This window comes from Molossus molossus, unplaced genomic scaffold (genome assembly GCF_014108415.1).
Source record: "Molossus molossus isolate mMolMol1 unplaced genomic scaffold, mMolMol1.p scaffold_m16_p_8, whole genome shotgun sequence".
In the NCBI taxonomy this organism is placed as follows: Eukaryota; Metazoa; Chordata; class Mammalia; order Chiroptera; family Molossidae; genus Molossus; species Molossus molossus.
The window spans coordinates 84,645,655-84,672,161 of NW_023425402.1; the positions used below are offsets into that span (position 1 = coordinate 84,645,655).

The window sequence follows — 26,507 nt, forward strand, 5'->3', positions numbered from 1 at the left end:
ATTCCTTGAAGCTTTCCTCTCCATATCCGGACTTTGTCAGATGATATGGTTGGAAGAGGACGTGGCAGGTTGCCTCCTGCACACCCTCTACTAGGGCCTGGGATCAAACCTGAAACCCAGGTACGTGCCCTTGACTGGGAATCCAACCTGTGATCCTTTGGTCTGAGGGCCGATGCTCTAGCTGCTGAGCCAAATCGACCAGGGCTAGTTAAGTTTATTTCTAAGTATTTTATTCTTTTTGATGCCGTTGTAAATGGGATTGTTGTTCTAATTTTCTTTTCAGAGTTTGTTTTTAAAGTACAGAAATACAACTCATTTTTGTATCCTACAACTTTACTGAATTCATTTATTATTTCTAAACTTTACGTCTGGACTCTTTTTTTTTTTAATGTTTTTATTGATTTTTTTTTTTTTTTTTTTTTTTAGAGAGAGGAAAGAAGAGGGAGAGAGAAAAACATCAGTGAGAGAGACATTAACATCCATTGGCTGCCTCCTGCATGCCCCCTGCTGGAGAATCAAGCCTGCAAACCAGGCATGTGCCTGATCTGAACCCAGACCTCTCAGTCCATGGGACAATGCTCAACATAGTAAGCCACACCAGCCGGGCTATGTCTGGACATTTTAGGGTTTTCTATTTATAATATTATATCTTCTGCAAGCAGAGACAATTTTGCTTCCTTTCTGATTTGAATGACTTCATTTTTTCCTTGCTAATTGTTTTGGCTAGGACTTCCAATACTGTAGTCAAATGAAGTGGTGAGAGTGGTCATCCTTGTCTTGTTCCTAATCTTAGTGGAAAAGCCCTTAGCTTTTCATTGTTCACTATGGTGCTAGTTGTGTGCTTTCTGTATATGACTTTTATTATGTTGAGGCAATTTCCCTCTATTCCTAGTTTGTTGAGAGTTTTTGTCATGAAAGGGTGTTGAATTTTATCTAACACTTTTTTCTGCGTCAATTGAGAATATCATGTGACTTTTATCCTGCACTGTGTTAATATGCTTTATTGAATTAATTGATTTTCATTATGTTAAAACATCTTTGCATCCCAGGGATGAATTCCACCTGGTCACAGTATATGATTCTTTTAATGTGATGATGAATCTAGTGTGCTAGCATTTTGTTGAAGATTTTAGTGTCCGTGTTTATCAGGGATATTGGCCTGTAGTTTTGTTTTCTTGTGGTGTCTTTGTCTGGCTTTGGTATTAAGGTAATGCTGACTCCATAAAATGAGTTTAGAAGTGTTTCCTTCTCTGCAGTTTTTTGAGAGAGTTTGAAAAAGATTGGCATTAATTCTTCTTTAAATATTTGGTGGAGTTTGCCAGTGAAAAAACCCTCTGATTCTGTGCTTTTTTTGTTGGAAGATTTTTGATTACTGATTACATTTCCTTATTAGTTATAGATCTGTTCAGAATTTTTATTTCTTTATGATTCAGTTTTGATCAGTTGTTTCTAGAAATTTACTTTTCTCTTCTAGGTTATCCAGTTTGTGGCGTATAATTGTTCATAGTAGTCTCTTATAATTCTTTTTATTTCTGGGAATTGATTGCAATGTTTCCTCTTTCATTTTATTGAAGAAATAAATTTTATTTCATAAAATTTTATATTTATTTATTTATTTATTTTATTTTATTTTTTTTTTCATTTTTTTTTATCCTCACCTGAGGACATTTTCCCATTTTTTTGTTCAGGTAGAGTGGGAGAGAGAGGAACAGAGAGAGAGAGAGAGAAACATCGACGTGAAAGGGACACATCGAGTGGCTGCCACCCGCACGACCGACCAGGGCCGGGGACAAACTGCAACCGAAGTACGTGCCCTTAGCGGGAACCGAACCCGGGCCTCTCAGGACCGCAGGCCGACGCTCTAACCGCTGAGCCAAACCGGCCAGGGCAAATTTTATATTTATTTTAACAAATGTATTTAATGTTGTGTTTTTAGTGTTGATTTTGTTTAATTTTGTTCATTTTTTGAAGCAACTAATTGTTTTTGATTATCTAATTTATTTATTTCTGCTATAATCTTTATTTTATTTGTCTTATGCTAACAGTTTTGTTTGTTTGTTTTTTTCTATTTTTTTTAAGGTGCAAAATTAGGTTATTTGAAATTTCTTAAAAACATTTTTTTTTAATTCTTTATTGATTTTGGAGAGGAAGTGAGAGGGAAAGACAGATAGAAACATTGATGAGAGAGAACATCGATTGGCTGCTTCCTGCATGCCCCCCACTGGGGATCAGGCCCATAACTTGGGCATGTGCCCTGACAGGGAATTGAACCAGTGACCTCTTGGTGCCTGGGTAGATGCTCAACCACTGAGCTACACTGGCTGGACCGATTTTATTTTTATTGTAATATGTTTTTATTGATTTTTTTGAGGAGAGGAAGGGAGAAAGGGATAGAAACATTGATGTGAGAGAGAAATATCAATTGGTTGCCTCCTGCATGCCCTGCACTGGGGTTGGAGCTAGCAACTCAGGCATGTGTCCTGACCAGGAATCGAACCGGAACCTCTCAGTCCATGGGACCGCGCTCAATCCACTCAGTCACACTGGCTGGCTAGGCCCCATTGGTTTTTAGATAGAGTGGAAAAGAGAGAGAGAGAGAGAGAGAGAGAGAAAGAGAGAGAGAGATCGATTGGTTGCTCCCTACACGACTAGGGCCAGAGATAGAACTTGTAACCCAGGTAGGTGCCCTTTACCTGGAATCAAACCTGCCACCCTATAGTCCACAGACCAATGCTGTAACTTCTGGGCCAAACTGACAGAGCACACACAGTAAAACTCTTAAATGCCTAAAGACACAGAGTATTAAATAAAATACAAACTAAGCTACCAATAATGTGAAAACATGACACCTCCCTAGTTTAGATGTCTTAAGTAGAACATACCTGCTGACTATGTACAGACTTAGACGACCATTCTGGATCACCTGCCTTCGAATCAGAGCTATAATAGAACAGCTCACAGAAAACAAGATCTTTTATCATTGTTTCTTCCAGATGTTAGGGATCTAAATTCTGACTGAATAGAATAATTCTGAAAGAACACAGCAAATCAATGACAGTAGTTGCTTTTGCAGAGAAAAACTAGGAATATCAAGAAAAAAAATTGTTGTTGTTGGTTGGTTGGTTGTTTTTTACTATATACAAATAGTTTGTATAATTTACTCTTTAAAAAAAACCCAACATTTACTAAATGCAAATGGTTTGCATAGTTTACTGCTTAAAAAACATTTTTTAAAAGTACCAACACAAAATTTGAAAATATAAATAGAATAAACATATATCCATAGTAACTATGAACTAGAAGAAGGAATAGAAGACTACAAGGATGAATAGGTGAAACAGCTGGAGACTGTATACATACAGTAGAAGTATGTTTATAGTAATGCACACCTACATTTAAAAAGAAATTTCAGCCCGGCCGGTGTGGCTCAGTGGTTGACTGTCAACCCATGAACCAAGAGGTAGCCAGTTAGATTCCCAGTCAGGGCACATGCCCAGGTTGTAGGTCCAATCCTCAGTGGGGGGCATGCAGGTGGCAACCAATTGATGTTTTCTCTCATCGATGTTTCTCTCTCTCTCCCTCTCACTTCCTCTCTCACTAAAATCAATGAAGAAAACAAAAATAAAAACAAAATCAATGGAAAAATATCCTCGGGTGAGGATTGACAACAACAACAACAACACAAAAAAGAATTTTACTGTGTCATTCATATATCAAGGAAATAAAAATAGAAACTGACCTTATCTCTCTGTTATTGTACGATTTTTCCCATGCTTAAATTCTTTTAATTATAAGTGGATTATATTTTATTTCCTTTTCTTATCATATGATGTCTTAACAATTTTAAATGTGTCTTTCCTTGATTGAGGAGATTTATTTATTGGCAGTAATGACTTAAAAAGAAAACGTATTTTAATCTTTACTTATGCCTTATGAGTCCATTTCTAGGGCAGGCCTCAAACTTAAGTACATCAAAACCACTTGGGGGCCTTGTTAAAAATGTAGATTTTTTTTTGAACTCCCTTTTCTTCACTTTCCACCCAGCCCCTCATCCCTGCCAAAGTCCTGTTTAGTAGACTTGATATGGATCCCAGGAAAGCTCTGAAGGAGGGAATTCCTGGATCATATTGGAAACACTGAACTAGCGACTAGGAAGGAGACTAACTCCAAACGCACTGGAGAAAACATTACTTATTTCAAGCTGCAAAGTTTGTTACTCTCTGAACAGCAATCGTTTTCACCGTTTGTTTTAATCTAAATAGAACCTATAATGGTGAAGCTTTCTTTTAGAATCAGAGTAGACAGGATTTAGGGTTGTCCTTCGCAACTGCAGAGGAAATGGCAAAATGCTCTAATGGTTCTGACCTTGAGCAAGGTGAGTGCACAGACAGAAAACAACAGAACAACTGAAAACAAAATTAATGCCATGCTTTGTGGAAAACAGATTACAGGAAACTTTGCTCATTACATGGAAACTACTGAAAGTAATGAGCAGCAAAGTTAGCTCATTTTGTAAACATTACTACAGGACATGGGCTTATACATTTATACAAATCAAATTCCTTTTTAGTTACCTAGTAGCTGTGTTGACTTTTGTTATATTGGATACTTTACATATAAGAAGGATTAGTTGAGATGCAAATGGTACATAAAAATTCTGATGTAATGACCTGGGTCAAACAGAAGGGAACAGCAAAAGCAAATGAAACTGGCTGTGTATTATTTTGGGTATGATTAGCTCAGGGGTTAGCAAGCTGTGGCCCATGGACCAAATCCAGCCTACCCTGCCGGTTATGTATGACCTGCTAAATGCTAAGAATTGTTTTACGTTTTTAAATGGTTAGGGAAAAAGAAGAGAATATTTTGTGACATGAAAAAATTATGTGAAATTCAAATTTCAGTAACTATAAATAAAGTTTTATTAGAACACAGCCATGATTGTTTGTGTATTGTCCATGGATGCTTTTGGGTCTTAAGAGCAGAGTTTGAACTGTTGCAACAGAGATTATAGGCACTTGCAAACCTAACATATTTATTATCGGGCTCTTTAAAGAAAAATTATTTTACAGACCCTCGACTTAACCCACTCTTCTCCTAAAAATGGACATTCCTTGGAATTGAGGAATTCTAGGTGTCAGAATTTCAACTTCTTTCTATCTTCCATCCACTCTTTAGTTAGTTTTCTATTTCTCTGTTCAGATTTTTAGTTATCCCAAAAACTGAGGAAGTAACAACTTCTTAATTTCTCACTATACTTTGTTGCAGAAACATGTGGAATTCATTCAAAATACCTGAGATCTGTCTACCCCACCAAGACCTTCCCAAATCATTACACCATAGTCACGGTAAGTACTGGGCCCAGTGGAAAACTTGACAGGACAGACAGGCAACTGATCATAGCACCAGACGTGCGTAGGCAGGAAATGGGAGGAGGAGCCCGTGGCACACACTTTACAAGCCCGTGTGATGATAGTTCATGGCTTAATTCAGGATGGGAAGGGTCAGTATGAAGGCAATCCAGTACTGTGACGTGATAACTATGAGTCTCCAGGCATTAAGTTAATTCACCTTTGTCATAGGCCTGGGAGACTTTTGGGTGTGAGAAATACCCTTCTCTGATCTTTTGATGAGCCTCCACTTATCTGAAAGGTCTGCTAGGAATGGTAGGATATAAATGAGGACAGCCACTTTGATGTGGGGAATTTCTTTCTTTCCCAGTCTTTTATTATATTTAAATTGATAAAGTTGTTTTATAAAGGAATTAATACTGGCTATGTCTCTTTAGATAAAGAAAGTAAAGCAAGCAACCTCAATGTATGAAAAGACATAAGTGAAATGATCAAAATGAACTCAAAGGAAAATTAAGTTATTTAACATTTATAGATTTAGAGCACTTCTTTTTTTTTTTCCTTTTTATTGATTTGAGAGAGAGAGAAAGTGAGAGGGGGAGAGAGATAGAAATATCAATGAGAGAGAACATTGATTGGCCGCTTCCTGCATGCCCCTCACTGGGGATCGGGCCCCCAACCTGGGCATGTGCCCTGACCGGGAATCAAACCGGTGACCTCTTGGTCCCTGGGTCGACGCTCAACCACTGAGCCACACCGGCTGGACTAGAACACTTCTTAAAAGGAGGCCTCTGCCTCAGCCTTTATTGCCATAGCCTTAATTATGTCTTTACTACTTTGCATTTAGTTTTTTATTGCTGTAGAAAAGTAACTATAACTTATTTGAATTTTAACCCTTAAGTAATTAGATATGTATGTGTGTGTATATATGTACATATATATCCACATATATCCACACATATATGCATATATGTTATGATTTGCAGATTCTATATTTGCAGATTCACCTACTTGCTAAAATTTATTCGTAGCCCCCAAATCAATACTTGTGATATAGTCATGTTCACTTGAGAACATTCATGGAGCAGAAAAACATTCCAACTGTCCAGCTCACATGCTTCCAACTGAGGTCTAGCAAGGCGACACTCTGCCTCTTGTTTGAGCTCTCACGCTGTAAACGTTATTTTCATGGTCTATTGTCAATTCAGTGCCATGTTTTTTGTATGTCTATGCTTTCGGTGGTGATTTTGCTGTTTAAAATGCCCTTTAAATATAGTGCTGAAATGCTGTCTAGGGTTCCTAAGAGCAAGAAGGCTGTGATGCATCTTACAGAGAAAACATGTGTTAAATAAGCTTCTTTCAGGCAAGAGTTATTGTGAACCAACAACATATATTAAGTAATGTATCTTTAAACAGAAATACACATTAAACAAGATTATGTATTGGTCCATAGATAAAATTGTTGTGACCAGAGGCTCACAGGAACCTAACCTTATGGTCTCCCTAAGAGCAATGGTATAGTTATTTGGTGTTGGCAACAAATGTATATACCATGAATAACAAGAATTGACTGTATGTATACATAAAAACATAAATATTCATATGTAGTATATACATGTGTGTATATAAATAAGAGATTATATATTATAACAGCTATTGATTGGAAGCATGTATTCATATTCATATATATATTAATGTTCTGAAATATCTGAAAGTTATTACAACTGCATGAGTTATAAACATTCAGTGAAAATGTGTGGAACGATTGAATGAATGTGACTGGATTAAAGAAATATTTGGATGGATGGATTGATGGATGGAAGGAATGAAGGGAAAATGGATGGAGACTTGGCAGACTCCCTTTTGATATGCTGGTGACACACTTTAACCTGTTTAGCCAGGAAATTTGATACTTAAAAACTTCTATGTAGCAAATTTCTTGATACATGCCATGGTAGAACTAGATATTATATATATATGTATTTGGATTCAGATTCAGGTGGTTTTTTGCATTGAAGTGTATATGACATTCTTCCGAGATATGAGTTACAGATCTTAAGCTATTTCAATTTAAATAATATGTTTTATTGATATATAATTTTATCTTAAATCTTTTTTTGAAATTATTATTTTAGGGCTTATATCCAGAATCACATGGCATCATTGACAACAATATGTATGATGTAAACCTCAACAAGAATTTTTCACTTTCTTCGAAGGAGAAAAACGATCCTGCTTGGTGGCAAGGACAACCGGTATGTAACATTCCGCACGGGGCACCAATGTCACCTCCATTTCCAGTGTAACAGTAATCCCTCTTCTCTCTCCACTTGGAGTTTTACATTATCTTTCTAATTCTAAGGACGGGGGTTAGAAGGTATTTAACCACTATTTATAACCTTTCAAATTTATGATTATTCACCTAAATGACCTTCTGTTGAATCTTGGATGTTGTATAATAAACATATCAATCTGGAAGTTACTTGGAAAGATTATCTATTAATTTTTTTCCTCATTCTGTTTTATAGTTCTTTGAAAGGGAAAGAAAAACCAAAATTTACTAATTAAAAAAAATCTTCTTTCTTACTACTTTACTACATTTAAAATTTTTTTTCAGGTGGATCCCTGGATCATTATATTTTTTAACTGCTACAAAGATAATTTTTTAATAATTTAAATACATTTTAACAGCTAAATACAATTTAAAACTGTTAATATCATTTAGTTTCTAATAAGTGGCGCCATTTCTACCCAAACTGATTATTCCCTTGACTTCGACTTGACTTTTCTCTCACAGATCTGGCTGACAGCAATGTACCAGGGCTTAAAGGCTGGTACCTACTTTTGGCCAGGCTCAGACGTGGCTGTAAATGGCTCCTTTCCTACCATTTATGCGTCTTACAACAGGTAGTGAAGCACATGCAGATATGGTCCCATCTCAGCAAAGAATGATTAGGATTTTTTCTTCTGTGGTTTTAATCTTGATAGTAATTCTATTCTTCCAATGGTGGGTTCCAAATCTTGAAGTCATCATTGATTGCTTCTCTTACCTCCTTCATCCAGTTGTCAGTAAATGCCTGTAGCTCTAATTCAAAATGTGTGCTGCCTGAGACTTTTGATCGCCCCCAGCATTAACACTCTGGCTTGAGCTATCATCATCTTTTGCCCGTATTACTTTGGTGGCCTCTTTATGCATCTCCCTGCTTCTATTCTTGTCCCCTATAAACTATTCTCCATCTACCAGCCAGAATGATTAAAATCCCAAACAGGTCCAATTATGACACTCCTTTGCACCCAAACGTTCGGTGGCCCCTGTTTCACTGAGTGAAAGCTTACAAAGCCTTACCCCATTGTGGCACGACCCCTGTTGTCTCCCAGCCCACCTCCCAGGCCTCTTCTCCCACTGCTGCCCTGGGCGCTCACCCTGCTGGGGCCAGCTCACCTTCTTAGGCCCAGAACCCCGGGGCCTGCTCCTCCTCTTGGGTCTGAACTGCTGCTCTCCCTGTCTGAGCTCATCTCACTCCTTGTATCTGCACACTTGTTCCCCCACCTCCTTCAGGCCATTGCTCAAAAATTACTGTCTCAATTTTGTCTTAGCCTGATCACACTAAGATTTTAAATTCCAAGTCACCCCGCCCTACTTTCTCAGTGTCCCTTTCTCTGCTCTTCTCTCATTTTTCATAGCATATTGTTTTAGTACTCTATATAATTTATGTGTGAGGTTTATTGTTTATTATTTGTCTTCCTTCAAGAGGATATAATCTCTAGAAAGAAAAGCATCTTTGATTTGCTCACTGATTAATTCTTTTCAAAGTGAACAAATAGTGCTTGGCAACAGGTGCACAAACGAATGAAATAAAAATAAACAAAATAAATGAAGGGATAATAATTATTGGGGGACATTGAAGGAGACAAAGATAAGAAGGGAAGAAAACGATATTTAATTTATAGTTATAAATATTGAAAACAGGAATCCTTTAGGGAATACTGAACCCCCTTTCAGTATTTGGACCGTATCTGAACGCAAAATGTACACCCAAAAATATCAACCCGCCTTTCTGAGTACAAATCGAATGGAATTCTTCTTGATTTGGTTCATTGAAAACTGTATTCGCTCTACTTTGCAGTAGTGTCCCATATGAGCAGAGGATCTCTACACTGTTGACATGGCTGGACCTGCCCAACGCTGAAAGGTAGTATCAGAGATGTGCTGGCACAGCGGGACATTTGTGGGCATAAAAGAAAATCATTTCTTTACTTTAAATCATTTTGTTTGGAAAAAAAAAGACAAAAAAACCACAACTTGACATTTCTTTTTAATTGGCACTTTTCAAGAATTATTCCCGAGGGCTCTCGACTTCTTGCCCTTGAGAATGTGGCTGACACGGTAGGATGACAGAGAGAGAGCAGGGGCTATCCCAAAACCAGATGTGGACTGAGAGGGGGGCTGAGGCTGCAGCCGAAACCCAGGTGTGAGGACCGAGGCCAGCAAGGCCATGGCACCAGACTGGGGTCAGAGCATCTGGAGCAGAGCTCCAGGTTAACAGTGCGGCAGAAACCTGACCTTTGGAGTGAAAACCAGAGCGGCAGAGCAGAGCCAGCGAAGAGCAAGAACCCCAGAAACACACAGTGCTGAGGCACACCAGGAGAGGTCTTAATGGCAAGGACAAGACAGATTTTTGTTACTGAGTCAGACCCACGCTTAGATCTGGAAGGTCTTATTTCATTCTCATTTGGAGACTATCCCGCTGGGGCCAAGTGGAACCTCTGGACCCGAATGAGTAGGAGGAGGCCAATGAGAAAGAGAAGAAAATTGCCACAAAGTTGTGGATTCACAAACTTCCCAAATCCAACCTATAGGTTTATCCCAAATCAATAATGTTTTTCTCTGTTTCAATTTTACTCTTAGACCCAGTTTTTATACACTATATGTCGAACAACCTGATTCAGCAGGACATAAATTTGGACCGGTCAGTGCTCAAGTAAGTCATTTTTAAAAAAATATATAAATGTTAGATCATGTAGCCATAACCCACGAAATGAAATGGTATTCTTTCATTCCCACCGAATACAAATGTATTTGATATATATACATGAGGAGATAAAAGAAGTTAAATGTTTGAAAAGACTAGCTGCCTTTTTAATCGTAAAATAGTTAAACGTCTAGAAAGGATATTTACCGTATTAAGCACATCTTGGTTTATTTAGTAAATACTTACTGAATGCTTAGATGTAGCCCTGTTATTTTGTGTAATGAAAACACCTAGGTGAGATACTGCATGTGTCAATCCAACTTGTTAATGTAACTATTTTATTTATTTATTATTTTATTTAATTTTTTTATCCTCACTCGAGGACATTTTTTTCATTTTTTGTTCAGATAGAGTGGGAGGGAGAGAGAGAGAAACATCGATGTGAAAGGGACACATCGAGTGGCTGCCACCCGCACGACCCAACCAGGGCCGGGGACAAACTGCAACCGAGGTACATGCCTTTAGTGGGAACCGAACCCCGGTCTCTCTGGACCGCAGGCCGATGCTCTAACCGCTGAGCCAAACCGGCCAGGGCAATGTAACCATTTTCAGCTGAGTCCCCTGCAAGTTCATTGTGGGCTACCCAGCTATCTATTCCTGCCCAGCTCCGTTTACATGGTTCTTATAATTGGACTTAATATGTTATTGCCTCAGGCAGAATTAGTCCCCTCCTGGATCCCCATTATAATTGAAATAGACTTTTTAATATTAGTTTCTTCATTATCTAAACTATTTTGTTATGCTTTTACAACAGAAATCTAGTTCTTCAATGTTACTTTTTAAAAAAAGTTCTGTCTTCTAAAATCTACTAATACAAAGGCTGTTTGAGTATGGCATTTCCCCACGCCATGGAAACTGTTTAACAGCTATCCTCCGTTGCCCTCAATCGAAATGCAAGCATATTTATTCCAGCAGCATGACTTTGCTATTTATCAGAAATGCCTTTTCTTTTTCTTCTCATTAAAACAAAATGATTTCTAATATAAAGCCGGGCTCATTCTCTCTCTCTCTCTCTCTCTCTCTCTCTCTCTATATATATATATATATATATATATAACTCCTCACCTGAGGACATTTTTCCATTTTTTTTGTTCCGATAGAGTGGGAGGGAGAGAGAGGAAGAGAGAGAGAAACATTGACGTGAAAGGGACACATCGAGTGGCTGCCACCCGCACGACCAACCAGGGCCGGGGACAAACTGTAACCGAGGTACATGCCCTTAGCAGGAAGTGAACCCAGGTCTCTCTGGACTGCAGGCTGACACTCTAACTGCTGAGCCAAACCGGCCAGGGCACTGGGCTCATTCTTACCACTTGAATACTCCAGTCTCTTCGTATTTTAATACCACTCGAAACTGGAGCACAGAATTTAACACTTAATCAGGTTATTCTGACAGTGAATGGATCAATAACTATCTAAAGCATATTCACCATTTCTCCTTTTCTGTTTCAACTGTTATCCATATTTGATATGATTTAATCACTTGAGAGAGTATGCTGTAATCTGCATTTGTCTGATCCCTAGAGTTGACTTAATATTAGGCACCATGTCCTTTTTCTTGTAATCAATGCTCTAGTTTAGCATCCAAGTAAATTTAAGTGTAATTATGAAAACTGCTGCAAAGGCAAAGATCAGGATGCCCTGAGAAGAATTTGAAGCGGTTCCACGCTAGTTGGATGGGATGAGGGCTGGGGCTGGTTAGAAAATTCTCCTCTGAATAACCAAGGAAAAAAGTTCACACACAGCCTGATCAGGGGTGGAGCCGCCCACATTAGAGGATCACACAGAATGAGCAAGTAGACAGACAGACAAAAGGACAGATGGCTATACAAATAGATACCACGGTAGTGGTAAGAATAATAACAGCAGCTAACCCCGTTGTCTGGGCTAGAGTGGGGGCCGGCATCCAATCACTTCACGTCCAGTAACATGTGCCATCAGTGAGTGTGGACTTTGGGAAGGACTGTGCTTCCGTAGCCTGTGAGGGGTTGGGTTGCACAGCCCTTTCCTGCAGGAGCACATGCTCTCCTGGGGAGGCAGTCACACGCACAGACGATTTCAAAACCGTGGCGAGTTGAACAGCAGCAGAATGCCGGGTGCAGGGGCTCTTAGTGTGGTAGGGGGGAGTGAATAGGGTGACTAGGTGAAAGGGAACATAATTATGCTACAACAATTTTTGGAAACTGTGACTCTCACTGGTAGACCAGAGTGTATGGTCACCGTAAGAATAAGGATCAGGAAAATATCTTGGAATTGACGGATTTAGCAATAGATAAGGATGGTTTGCGTTCAAGTGCTGCTCTATCCCTTATTAATGGTGGGGACATGAACATGTTACTTAACTTCTTTGAACCTTGGGTTTCCTGGTCTCTACTACAATTGGAAGTTCTAATAGCACCACCTGCGAATGTTTGCTGTGAGGATTTCATGAGATAAACACCAAAACTCTGAACAGAAATTGGCTAATAGAATTCTGTCTCAAAAAAGAAAAATGAGCAATCATTGTTATTGTACAACTAAGAGAAAGTAAACATTTCTCCCCAAATCCATGGCTATTACACTTTCTTATTCACTGGAAAAATAAATAAAAAGTGATGTCAGTTAAAAGTTTTTCATTTAAAACTTAAATCAGTTCAGCCTGGCCAGTTTGACTCAGCAGTTGGAGCGTCGGCCTGTGGACCAGAGAGTCCCAGGTTCGGTTTCTGCTATGGGCACGTACCAAAAAAATAAATAAATAAAATAAAATAAAACTTAAGTCAGTTCAATGTACTATATTGATAAAGTGTAGAAAAATTTAAAAACACAAAATGTTATAGACAATAAAATACTCCAATTCACTATTCAGAGAAAATCACCATTAATAATATCTTGATATATATATATACACACACACACATATAAATTTTCTGTTCATGTGTGCTTACTAAGAAATGCTAACTATATTCAAAAGCAAAATTAGGATTATGCAATAGTATTAGTGTATATACAGTTTGGTTTTAATTTTTTATGTTTGACCTTGTAATGCGAGATTTTCCTATGCCATTGTGCTTTACAAATATTTTATAATGGCTGTCAAGTATGCCTTCTTTTTTTTTTTTTTATCCTCGCCCAAGGACATTTTTATATTCATCCTTGGATAGAGCAGGAGGGAGAGAGGAAGGAAGAGAGAGAGAGAAACATCAATGTGAGAGAGACACATCAACTTGCTGCCACCCACATGACCCCAACCGGGGCTGGGAACAAACTGCAACCGAGGTACATGCCCTTAGTGGGAACTGAACCTGGGTCTCTCTGAAACACAGGCAGATGCTCTAACCGCTAAGCCAAATCGGACAGGGCAAATATGTCTTCTTAAAGCTGTGGCAAAATTTATTTTTTGTACTTAGATTCTAAATAAATAATGTGATGAATATCTTTGTGTGTAAATCTCTATTTCTACTGTAAGTGTTTATTTAGGACAAGTGCCCAGAAGTGGGATTTTTAGGTCACCGGATGTGCTCTTTTGTAAATCTCTGTTTACACATGACCGTCCATAATGTGTGTATGCCTTTAGAAGTTTCTATGGATTCCCTTCCCCAACAGTGGGCATTATCATGAAAACCGCTGCAGCTGAGTAATGCTTGCTGAGGTTGAACATTTTTCTCAACATTTACTGGACAGTAGTTTATCTTTCTTTGCAGGGGACACAATTTAAACTTTTTGTTTATGGAAATTTAGGGAACTGGTATTTGGTAAATGTGGTAGCCTGGGTGCTGGCCTCTGATTTCCTATTTAAAATGCCAAAAATTTAAGAGAAGAAAATGTGTTTAGTTTTTATTCGATTAAATAATGATTTGGGTAATTAAGCCTTAATTCATGAAGACAATCTAAACTTCCGTTTTCTTCCTCAGGTAATTCAAGCCTTACAGTTAGTAGACAACGCCTTTGGAATGTTGATGGAAGGTCTGAAACAGCGGAACCTGGACAACTGCGTCAACGTAATTCTTTTGGCTGACCACGGTATGCTTTCAAAAATCATGTCTATCATTCATCATCTCGTACAAAAAGAAGAGAGATGTTTTAAATTCTAGACCTAGAGGCTGCTGAATAAACAAAGAATGAGTTTTGGGTAGGCAGTGATGAATAGAGAACTAAAATGTAAATTTCTAGTTTAATTATTCCAATATTCATTCTAAAAATCCACCATACACTTTTTTTTTGGGTAAAATGGAGTCAGTAGTCCTTAATGGATATGGTTGGATTGCTATTCAATCATATAAAAGTGTTTTTGGGCCCTGGCCGGTTTGGCTCAGCGGTTAGAGCGTCGGCCTGCGGTCCGGAGAGACCTGGGTTCGGTTCCCGCTAAGGGCGCGTACCTCGGTTGCAGTTTGTCCCCGGCCCTGGTTGGTCGTGCGGGTGGCAGCCACTCGATGTGTCCCTTCACATCGATGTTTCTCTCTCTCTCTCTGTTCCTCTCTCTCCCTCCCACTCTACCTGAACAAAAAATGGAAAAATGTCCTCAGGTGAGGATTAAAAAAAAAAAAAAAGTGTTTTTGGGGGCTTCTTACCAGCGGGTGATTCATTGATATAGATTGCCTATAGTTTACAGTATTGGCTGGTTTCGCCACGCCCTGTGGATTTTTGTTTTAGTTATGTGAATAGAGTTCTATAAAGTCCCTGTCACTTCACATTTGTCTACTTGAGTTTAACTCTTTATTTCAGTCGACCTGTCTGTCATTCAACAGTTTTTTTAAGTGCTTGCTTAATGCCGAGTACTTTACTAGATGTGGAGTGTTCAAGAGTACAGAGAGCAGAGATGGACTTCTAGGTGCGCTGGTCAGAACTGTGTTCTCGGAAGATAGTCGACATCCTCCAGCAGCTGCGAAGGAGCCCGGTGCGGGGCGAGAAAAGGAAAGGGAGCGTGTCTGCAGAAACTTTATGTTTTAGGGCTTCAAGATAATATGAAATACAGAAATTTATTTTAAAAATTTCTACAAAGATTCCCTAATTGGCCTACTGTTTGAAAATTAAAGGAAATATTTTAATGCACGTTTGGTTAAAAGAAGTTATAAGATGTAAAAATAAATATTAAAAATTAAAATTCAGAACCTTGGCCGTTTTGGTTCAGTGGTTAGAGTGTCAGCTCTCAGACCGAAGGGTCACGGGTTCGATTCTTGGTCAAAAACATGTACCTGGGTTGCAGGTTTGATTCCGGCCCCAGTCAGGGTCGTGCAGAAGGCAACCAATCGATGTGTCTCTCTCACATTCATGTTTCTTTCTTTCTCTCTCTCTCTCTCTCCCTCTCCCTCTCCCTCTCTCTCTCTCTCTCCTTCCCTCCCACTCTATCTTAAAAATCAGTGGAAAAATATCCTAAAGTGAGGATTAACAACAACAGCAAAAAATTAAAATTTAGATGTAGTCTGAAGAATCTTTAAACACAATAGTTAACTATAAAATTGTTTTCAGAGCACATGCTGCTCATATAAGTTTAAATAATACACTTATGAATAGTAAATACCCACTAGCGCTTATTCTCTTCAGGTATTATTTCATAAAAATGCATGTTACTTTTTTATTTTAAAAGGTATCATGTTCCCAAACCACAGAACTTATATGCCTGTATGTATAACCGATGGACATGGACAACAAAGCTGGGGACCAGGTGGGGGGGGGGGAATGGGGAGCAGGGTGTCAATGGGGAAAAAAGGAGAAACAAAAGTAAATTAATAAAAAAAAGAAAACAAAAAAATAAATAAATAAAAAATAAAAGATATTATGTTCCCTTAGGTATAAATCAGATATTATAAAATCGAATTCGCTTCCTACAGAGGATTTTCTTCAAAATTACTCTAATTGATCCACATTGAACAAATGATCTGTTTACAGTTCCTGTCAAGTCTTCTTTTATAAACAGGACCCTTCTCATCCACTGCTAGGACATTGGAGGTCTGCTACTTGGAGTAAAGCGATAGGGTAACCTGCAGAGGTTCTCAGTAAAACTTGACTTGAAATCTATAACATAAAATATCTCCTAGTTGGCAAGATTAAAGACAACCAGTCGTTGCCATCTATATACATTCAGTGAATACCATCTATATTTTTACATTTCAGGAATGGCTCAGACTTTCTGTGACCAGAAGGAATATATGACTGATTACTTTGCCCAAGTGAACTTCTACATGTATCAGGGGCCTGCGCCACGCATCAGAGCCCGAAATATACCTCATGACTTTTATAGCTGTAAGTATGAAGATGCCCATACAGGGGGAAAATAGGTAAAACTGAAAGTAAATAATCATAGCCCCCTATTCTGAAGAAGTAGGGATTACCAGGCCCCTCTTCTGACTTCTTGGGAAGACCACACAGAAGCAAATGAGAAATCTGTTCAGTCAGTCTGTAAAGGCTATGGTAATACCTATATTGTTGGGTTAAAATACATTCTTCTCCATTCTTAAATGCTTAAATAATTTTTTGCGTGAAATAATTTTTTATTTAATTTTACCAGATCATAGTCATTAATAAATGTATGTGTCGAATTCAGACGAGTTGCTCGCATTTTTTGCAGTTGTCAAGTATCAATTGTAATGTGATTTATATTTTTTCTTTTGGAACAGTTAATTCTGAAGAAATTGTCAAGAACCTCAGTGTAAGTAGTCTCCTAACAAATATATTTAAGTGAATGTAACACTCTTAATCTGGGTCTCAAGAAATTTATATTCTATATTTCTGAGTCCAAGCCACGTCACTTGTAATTTATTTTTGAAACCTTCTGTTGACATTCTCTGACATGCATATCAGTCGCTTTTATCCCAGTTGTTTTCATTTTGGAGTTGACACCACAACAGGAGATTAGTTTGGGGGGACCATGGCACTGACTCCTAGTTTTCACTGAAGGGCGACGTGTCCTTCAGAGGGGCCGTGCCAGTGAGTTTCGGCAGCTTCACCTTTCATGTTTCTGTGTTTGTGACTTAGTATCAGAACATCATGAATCACGGAGTCTTACAGAACTTTCTGTACAGGTCAGAAAGATCATCTTTTAACTTCTGAGTGTGATTGCCATTGCTTTTTTTTTATCCTCACCCGAGGACACAGGACACTTTTCAATATTTTGTTCAGATAGAGTGGGAGGGAGAGAGAGAGAGAGAAACATCGACGTGAAAGGGACACATCGAGTGGCTGCCACCCACACGACCCAACCAGGGCCAGGGACAAACTGCAACTGAGGCATGTGCCCTTAGCGGGAACCGAACCCGGGTCCTTCCGGGCTGCAGGCCGATGCTCCAACGCTGAGCCGAACCAGCCAGGGCGCCACTGCTTTTTGTTGGTCCTATATCCCACTGCAAGAAAGTGAGCAGGGCAAATTCCAGACAGCTTAAAGCAATCTGCATTTTTCAAGGTGGATTTCACTACACCAGGAAAGACCTGAAAATAGTCTTGTGTGGTAATTTTAATAGCTCTATATTTAAAGTGTAATTATAAATATATATATCTACTGTATCTATATATTTCAGCTACTGTATTCATGAGTTTACCGTTGCTTGGGATGGGGCTAGATTTTTTAAAAAGTATAGGTGATGTGCAATTATAATAAAAACTGTTGTGATAAAATGTGAATGATTATGGATACACTGGGACCCATTGCAAGTTTGAAGAAGGAATGACCACTAGAGCAGAAATCCAGTTCAGAGTGTTAATCACTCCTTTTTTCTCTTCCACCTTCTGATCTTCTGATCTTGACTAAGCATGCTAGACTATCTCACCCCCTACAGGTCAAGGGTATACCTGCAGTATGTTCGTGCTCATTGGATGGGCAGTTGAGATTTTTTCAATTTGTGGATTCTCTAAATCCATGTGTTGTTTTCCCTTTTATCCCTCACCTCATGATCTGTATAACTGAAGTGCTGTTGGTGAGGTGTGGGAGGGAAATCTCAAACAATCCCACTGGTACAGGGATTGGATGCCATAGGCTTCGGAAATCCATTACATGGCATGACAGATATGCACTGGACCAAGAGCTACAGAGCCCTGGAAAAATGGACTACCACTATACAAAGCAGTCCGTTATTCCCAGAAAAATGTTTCTTGTAGTAACACAACATTCCCAGGACTGCTGCTTTGGGGCCTATGTGGAGCTCATGTTAGACAAACATAACCAAATACAATCTGGCAGCTCCATGAATTAATTGCACAACATTCTAGCTGCACGGTAGACAACAGCATCAACATTTTTCTTAGGATAAAATGACTGAAATTTCATCTCAACTTTAGTGTCTTCATCTCAAATTCTCAAGTGCTGAAAGTAATCATGCATTTCTGCAGGGGTTAGCAGTGTACCTCAGATCTCCTCTCTATTTCCTCTGGCTGCGTACTCGTCCAGGTAGGACAGTGACTTGCCAAATGATCTGTGGTCCTTAAGTGCACATTCTTGTCTCTTGTAACTGAGGAAGCTGTATATTCAGCAACTGCCATCGCGTGCTTGTCTGGAAGGTACAAAAATATTGGCTTAAGAAGGAAGTAATAACAAACACAAAAGTAAAAAAAATAAACATAGAAAAGATAACAAACTAAGCAAGAAAAAAACCTGTGCAATAAAGATTTTTCTCTTCCCCCTTTCATCCTATAACATGCGTTGCTTTCTTACTTTCTACATTTCTTTTAAAATTACTCTTGTTTAATTTCATAGTCTCTTATCCTTTTTTGTATAAACTGAGCATGAGATAATAGTGATAGACTTGAAATATTTATGAAATTATCGAGGCTTAAAATAAATGAGAAAACGAGGAAGTAGAAAAAAATCATTTTCCCACATCTACCTAAGAAATATCCAAACCTGTAGAGAATTTGTATAAAAGTGTTTTGAGGCAAAAGTGATAAGAGTTGCCGAAAAGGAAAATCTCAGATGCCTTGGAATTCTCTTTTATGTATTTGACATTAAGGAGGGAACTAAGGATGATTACAAGAAGGTGGGAGAAAGCAAGGCAGAGATTGGATTACAGGATAGCTAACCAGATTATGTGTTCTCTTGAGAGTGATTTTATGTTTTTAAAAGGTGTGTTAACCTAGATGCACAAAAACAATGGACGAGGTTTACTTAAGACACCTTGCACTAAAGAAGTTATATGCCTGGGGAGTGACTACTATCATGACCTACCCAGTTAAGAATGTATGATTTATTACTGTACCATTTACGATCAGATGAACCTGTGAGGTTACTTTCTGTAGAACTCCTTTTTCATCCATACTCATATTCTTACGTGTATTGTTTTTTTCTCTTCTCAAAGAGGTCATATGGGAGAAAAAGTTCTGTCATAGTCTATTTCTCACTTCCTCACTTTTTTTTTTTTTTGTGCATAAATAGAAACCAGTTTGACTTTTGTTTTTATATACTTTTAAAAAATGTATCTAGGTACAACAGCAATAATTAAAGAAACAACAGCAATAATTAAAGAAACAACATTACTTTCCAATTTGTGAGAAATCTATGAATATTTTACAAATAGAGAGACTATACTAGGTTTCAAAAACTACTGACTTGAAGATTAAGCAAATGTGGATTGTTTAAAGTGTAAACTAAATCTATTGTGAAGGGATTTTGAGTGCAAAGTGATTTTGAAAATTTTTATTCATTCTACTAATGTAGTATATACTTTTCATATATAAATTTAAACTCAAAAGCACCATTCTAAATGTAGACTTACATCTATTATTCTATCTCAAAAAAGGAAGGGAAATTTATTGTGGGTAAACAGGAATAAAAACTTAGAATATCAAACAATGTAATTTACATCATATTTTTAAAGCATTTTTTATTTTTCAATGATAGCTGATATACAATATTATATCAGTTTCAGCTGTACAGTCTAGTGATTAGACATTATAAAACTTATTAACTGATGGTCCCCCAAAATCTCATACCTATATGACACCATACATAGTTATTCAAATATTATTGACTGTATTTCCTATGCTATACTTTACAGCCGCATGACTACACTATAACTACTAATTTGTACTTCTAAATCCCTTGACCTTTTCATCCATCCCCCAACCCCCTCCCATCTGGCTACCATCAAAATGTTCTCTGTATCTATGAGTCTGTTTCTAGTCTGCTTGTTTATTTTGATTTTTAGATTCAATTATTGATAAATATGTATTTATTGCCATTTTATTGTTCATATTTTTTACCTTTTTTATTTTTATTTTTAAAGAAGACCCATTAACATTTCATGTAATACTAGTTTGGTGGTGATGAACTCTGTTAGCTTTTTCTTGTCTGGGAAACTCTTTACCTGACCTTCAATTCTAAATGATAGCTTTGCTGGGTAGAGTAATCTTGGTTGTAGGTCTTTGCTTTTTATCACTTTGATATTTCTTGCCACTCCCTTCTGGCCTGCAAAGTTTCTGTTGAGAAATCAGCTGACAGTCGTATGCTTTTCTCTTGTTGCCCCTGTGTAAACCAGTATGGAGTTTCCTCAAAAAATTAATAGTGAAACTGCCTTTTGACGGAATGCTTCCACTTCTGGTACATATTTGAAGAAACTCAAAACACTAAAATAAAAGAATATAGGCACCCCTATGTTCATAGCAGTGTTACTTATAATAGCCAAGATATGGAAACACCTCAGGTGCCCATCTGTAGATGAATGGATAAAAAAGTGGTAGTACCTATATGTAATGGAATATTACTTAGCCATAAAAAGAAATATGCTAAGTGAAATAAATCAGACAGAGAATGACAAATACCATATGATTTTACTTTTATGTGGAATCTAAAGAACAAAATAGAAACAGATTCATAGATATAGAGAACAGACTGATGATGGCCAGAGTGGAAGGGGTTTGGGGAGCTGGGTGAAAACAGGTGAGGTGAGGGTGTTAAGAATTACAAATTGATAGTTACAAAATTGTCATGAGGATGTAAAGTACAGCACAGGGAATATAGATAATGATATTGTAATAACATGTAAGGTGCCAGGTGGGCACTTGAAGTATCGCGGCGGGGAGGGGAATGCTTTGTAAAGTATATGATTGTCTATCCACTCTGCTGTACACCTGAAACAAATTCAAAGTGATACTGAATGTAAACTGTAATTGAAAAATAATATAAAAAAATAATAATTTATCTGTTTTTCAGTGCCGAAAACCTGATCAGCATTTCAAACCTTATTTGACTCCCGATTTGCCAAAACGACTACACTTTGCCAAAAACGTCAGAATTGACAAAGCTCATCTTTTGATGGATCGACAGTGGCAGGCTGTGAGGTTTGTGTGTCTCTTTACTTATCTCACAGTAATTTTAACAACCATCTTTCACTGTACATTTACTTGGCCTTACCCTGCTGTTATGATCATATACATTTTTTGAGCATGACATTTTTTTGATCTTGTATATGCTGCCCAGCACTTCTGTATTTTGAAATGGGTGTTATTAGGTTGCTGAGTTGAGCTTCCTAATCTCCAGGATATAGATGAGGATGAGGAAGAAGTGCCTTGACCGTTCCAGAGACTGTCAGTATCAGCACATTCCTCCACCCCTCCCCCACCCTCTGTGGGCTCTTTCAGATGGCAGACAGAATACAAAGATGATATCAGTTGTCTTCCAGGCTGGCTCTTTAAGATCTTCGTCATCTTTGTGGTTTTTATAAAAGAGCACGTTAAGACCAAATCAACCAATGGGTTGTCACACTTCTTTTTTTCTAGTTGTGACTGTAATTCATGTTGATTATTGAGCCTTTGCAAAATTTAAGTGTGTTTAAGGAAAATAAAAATTACTGCACCCCCAAATAACCAAAGAATTCATTGACATAAAAAGATTGCATTGACGTTTGGTTGTGCCCAGACCCTGTTCTAAGTGTTTGAGATACAGAAATGATCCCTGCCCTCCTTGTCAAATGGAGAAGACTGATCATCAGCCAGTAAACAAATAAATACACACTTTATGGTAGTTTGTTTCTTATTCTAGCATTTTTTCCATGTGTGTAAGTGGATATGAACAGAATCAGGATCAAATTATGTTTTCTGACCTATCTTATTTTTATGCTTCGTAAAGCCAGGGACGTAGAGAGGACAGTCAGAATACAGTGGCTGAAAGATATGTTTGACAAAGAAAGAGGGGCTGAAGAAAGATGAAGGAGTTGGGCTCTGATTAATATAAGTGTATGCAGGACAAGGAACTGGAAATTTGGCCTAGCATCTTTTATAAGGTACTAAGAAAGCCAAGGTACATTGCTAGACCAGAGAGTGTGCAGTTTCACACCAAGTCACTAGATGGCACTGGCCTCTCCTTTTATTTTTTGTTAATCCTCACAGGAGGATATTTTTCCATTGGTTTTAGAGAGTGGAGGGAGAGAGAGATAGAAAAGGAGAGAGAGAGAGAGAGAGAGAGAGAGAGAGAGAGAGAGAGAGAGAGAGAGAGAGAGAGGTGTCTTGAGAGAGACACATTGATTTGTTGTCTTCTGCATGACCCAGGTCAGGGCCGGGGGATTGAATCTGCAACCCAGATACACGCCCTTGACCAGGAATCAAACCTGCAACCCTTTGATCCGCAGGCTGACTCTCTAACCACTGAGCCAAACAGGGTGGCACTGGTCTCTCTTCTTGAGATTGGAGTTTCATAACCTTTGTGTACCTCAGTCGGCTGTCCCATGGGCTCAGAACAGCATTCTCTGAAAGAAGGTTAAAATATATGAACAAAATTAAGCTTTATTAATATTAAACATATAGGATTATTAGTAGTGTATGTGTATAATATATAAATAAATATATGTCCAAATGTGGGAGCACTAACGTTCTCCAAATAGTTATTGTTAAGAGTATGAGATCAAAGAAGTTAGGAGACCGCTGGTACAAATGAGAAAGTGCCCGTCCATCCCACAGCATGACCTATGGCTTATAAGAGTCCAGCCACCAGAATACCTGTGGGTTTCATGCACCAATACCCAGTCCCAAATTATGAGCTTTGTACATTTAACAGCTAGCAGCCAGATAGAAGGAAAGCAGCCGCTGGAGAGGTCTGGACCAGGCTCTGCACCCAGCTTCTTGGGAGAACTTGGACAAATTGGTATCTCAGGACTTTGTTTTTCTCATCAGTAATGCATCTGTAATGTAAAGCCTGGTTTTAATTTTCTCTTGCTATTAGCATACGAAAAAAACTAAGTTACATCACAGGAAATGTTGACTATCACCCTAACCAGAACAACTGAGGAGTCTCATCTGAAGAAGTCCTGGGGTCACTCTATCTCCAACGGTTAACACCTAAGTCTCAGGCTACCTATTTTCTAAGTTAAAGTGTGCTGACTTCATTTCTAGTGTTTACAATCTGATAACTAGATTAGATTTGCATTTCAAAATTATTGCAAATTTTATCATTTTAGCGTAATCAATTTTTTTAAAATATGTTTTTATTGATTTTTTAGAGAGAGAGGAAGGGAGGGAGAGATAGAAAGATCGATGTGAGAGAGAAACATCCATCGGCTGCCTCCTGCATGTGCCCCACTGGGGATCAAGCCTGAGACCCAGGCATGAGCCCTGACTGGGAATCAAACCAGGACTCTCAGTCCATGGGACGTTGCTCAATCCACTAAACCACACTGTCTGGGCTAGCATAATTCATTTTCATTATTATCCTTATTTTGCCCAAAATGTGTTAGATTTTATTAATTTGGAGAAACTCAATAATTTGATTTATTTTATAAATACGTTTTTAAATTATTTTTTAGAGAGAGAAAGGGCGTGGGAGAGGGAGATAGAAACATTAATGAGAGAGAGAAACATCCATCTGCTGCCTCCTGCACGCCTCACACTGGGGATCAAACCCGGGCATATGTCGTGAATGGGAGTAGAACCGGTGACCTCTTGGTGCACGGGATGATGCGCAACCACTGAGCCACTCCAGCTGGGCGAGAAACCCAACCATTTGAAACCATAGTTGAAGTGGTGTTAAAGTGCGCTTTCAGAGAGACATGAGTAATAACTTTTTATTTTATTGGGAATATTTATTGGAAATAAGCTTTATATTTATTAGAAGCTAACAAATACGTCTCAGGCACCTTTCTAAGAAATGGAAATAGACACAGTTCCCACCCTAAAGATCTTAGCCCCGGTGGGGAGGGAGACGGCAATGTGATGGGGTATAACGACTGCTGTACTGGGAATCAAGTACAAGGCGCAGGTGTGGTCAGAGCCCGCAGGGAATGCCTCCTGGTGAGCATGAGTCCTGCTCTGCGTGGAAGACTCCGGGTGAGTTAAGCTACATGCTACCGCACACAGCGGCCCCTCCCTGTGCGGCAGTGCAGTCTGCCAGAGGCGCTCAGCCAAGACGAGTAGGAGCAGAAAGGTAACCCTCTCAGCTCACCAAGCCCTGACATGGGCAGTGTGTGCAGGAAGAAAGGAAATATTTCTTTGCCGGGAGGCACCCACCTGCTTGCCAAGCAGGCCCTATCTTCTCAGAGCTGCTTCTTCCTGAAATTCTCCTCCAGGTGCAGTGGGGGCACCTTTCAAAAGCCAGCAGCAGTCCTGGGGCAAAAACATGGCAGAAAGAGTCTGGTTTCAGGCAGAAGAACTAGATTTCAGCAACTGCAGGTAGTCCTGTATCGCTGAGGCACTGGGCGAATTCTGCATGAAGGACCTGATCTGCCATGACCAAGGAGTGTGACTTTGATCCGGAAGGAAGGGAGAGATTACCAGTAAAAACAAGGTGGCTGGAGGTGAATACAGTGGGTTATGCATTTCAGAGAGCCTGCTCCAGCTGCCGCGTGGAGGAGGAGGGTCAAGTGAGTGGCAGGGAGGACACTTAGGAAGATGTGGAGGGATCCATTCTTCAGTGTTGTAATAGCCCCAACGGAGGCTGTGCAGCAGGGGGGAAATGATGGTAAGACCAGTTGGGTAGCACATTACCAGGAAAGCAGTTATCCTGAACTCATAACTCAGATTTTTCAGGATAGTACTGGTTCATCGTATTTTTCCCACATTTGTATTCATTAAGACACAAATTCCATTTCCAGCGGTGATAAATAGTGTAACACAGGATTAGGGGGTGTACGTGTTTATAGGAAGATTCTGAAGTTCTGAGTCAGATAACCAATTAGGAAGGGTGTTCAGCTCAGAGGTGATGAGGCTCTAGTTTAGGATGGTGGCAGTTGGGGTGCAAAGCAAGGGGAACATGCGGAAGACACTACAGAGGAAGATAGGACTTGGCAACTGCTTGGGCATCTTGAAATAAGTCTTGCTCATCTCCCGTTTGTGTCATTACCCAGCTGTGACAGAGAGATCTGGCCTTGATCTCGATTTTATTAATTAGACATGAAGAAGATAAAAAAGAATTTGTTCCAAAGGATTTCATATAGTACTTGGAAGTTGCTCTAAATTATGACACATAAAATCAACACATCTTTTCCAAATGACAGCTTTCATTTTTCCATATGTAGTTTCCAGAGCCAAATTAATGGCTGGAAACATGAGCGGAATAGTTAGAAGAGCAACTTTCTCAAGTTTTCATTTGCAATAGGAAATAGAACTTTTTCAAACAATCTTTTTTATCTTTTGGTTCCAAATAAAGATTTGCAATCCTTACTAAAGTTTACTAACTAAGTTGGGTTAGGAGTCATATTTTTTAAAAAAAAACAACACAAAAAACCACAGAGATTATTCTAAAAATGGAAAGACAAATAAAATAGACAAATAAAGGATCACTTTTAGAAAATTTTACTGACAAGTTGGTTCAAAAGACCTTTTCTTTCTTTCATTAATGAATAATCTACAGATTATGAGTAATCTTCCCACAGAGAATTAAATACTTAATTATCCCTAATCATATAGTTCCGTAATGTTGGGGAAGGAAATATCTCTGCAGTAAAGATAAAAATAGTTTTTAAGCAACTCTTACCTTAGACCAACAATTTTATTGGAATTAACTAAGATAAGGATGTGAACTGGAACTTCAGGGTAATCAACTTGAAACCTCTTATAAACAGGAGTCCTGTTTCCTTCTTTCCGGTAGTACTTAATCTCTTCTTTCTTTTCTGTTGGGTAGAGTGGGGTGTGGCCCTCTCAGTGTCATGATTTTTTTTTTTTAATCTTATGATTTATTTTTATTTAAGCTGAGTGAGACTCACTTATAACTTTTTTAAAAGTTGATTTTTTTAAGACA

General features: G+C 38.6%; 1 protein-coding gene across 1 annotated transcript in view; it reads left to right on the top strand.

Annotated features, from left to right (window-relative positions):
• The window catches only part of ENPP3 (ectonucleotide pyrophosphatase/phosphodiesterase 3), a 79,883-nt gene that overhangs the window by 25,021 nt on the left and 28,355 nt on the right, over window positions 1-26,507 (top strand). Inside the window, exons 7-15 of the mRNA XM_036248369.1 lie at window positions 5,266-5,345; window positions 7,484-7,603; window positions 8,146-8,255; window positions 9,476-9,541; window positions 10,258-10,330; window positions 14,272-14,380; window positions 16,472-16,600; window positions 16,975-17,006; window positions 21,495-21,622. Of these exons, the coding sequence (XP_036104262.1) occupies window positions 5,266-5,345; window positions 7,484-7,603; window positions 8,146-8,255; window positions 9,476-9,541; window positions 10,258-10,330; window positions 14,272-14,380; window positions 16,472-16,600; window positions 16,975-17,006; window positions 21,495-21,622 (847 nt within the window). The remainder of the gene's footprint in view (window positions 1-5,265; window positions 5,346-7,483; window positions 7,604-8,145; window positions 8,256-9,475; window positions 9,542-10,257; window positions 10,331-14,271; window positions 14,381-16,471; window positions 16,601-16,974; window positions 17,007-21,494; window positions 21,623-26,507) is intronic.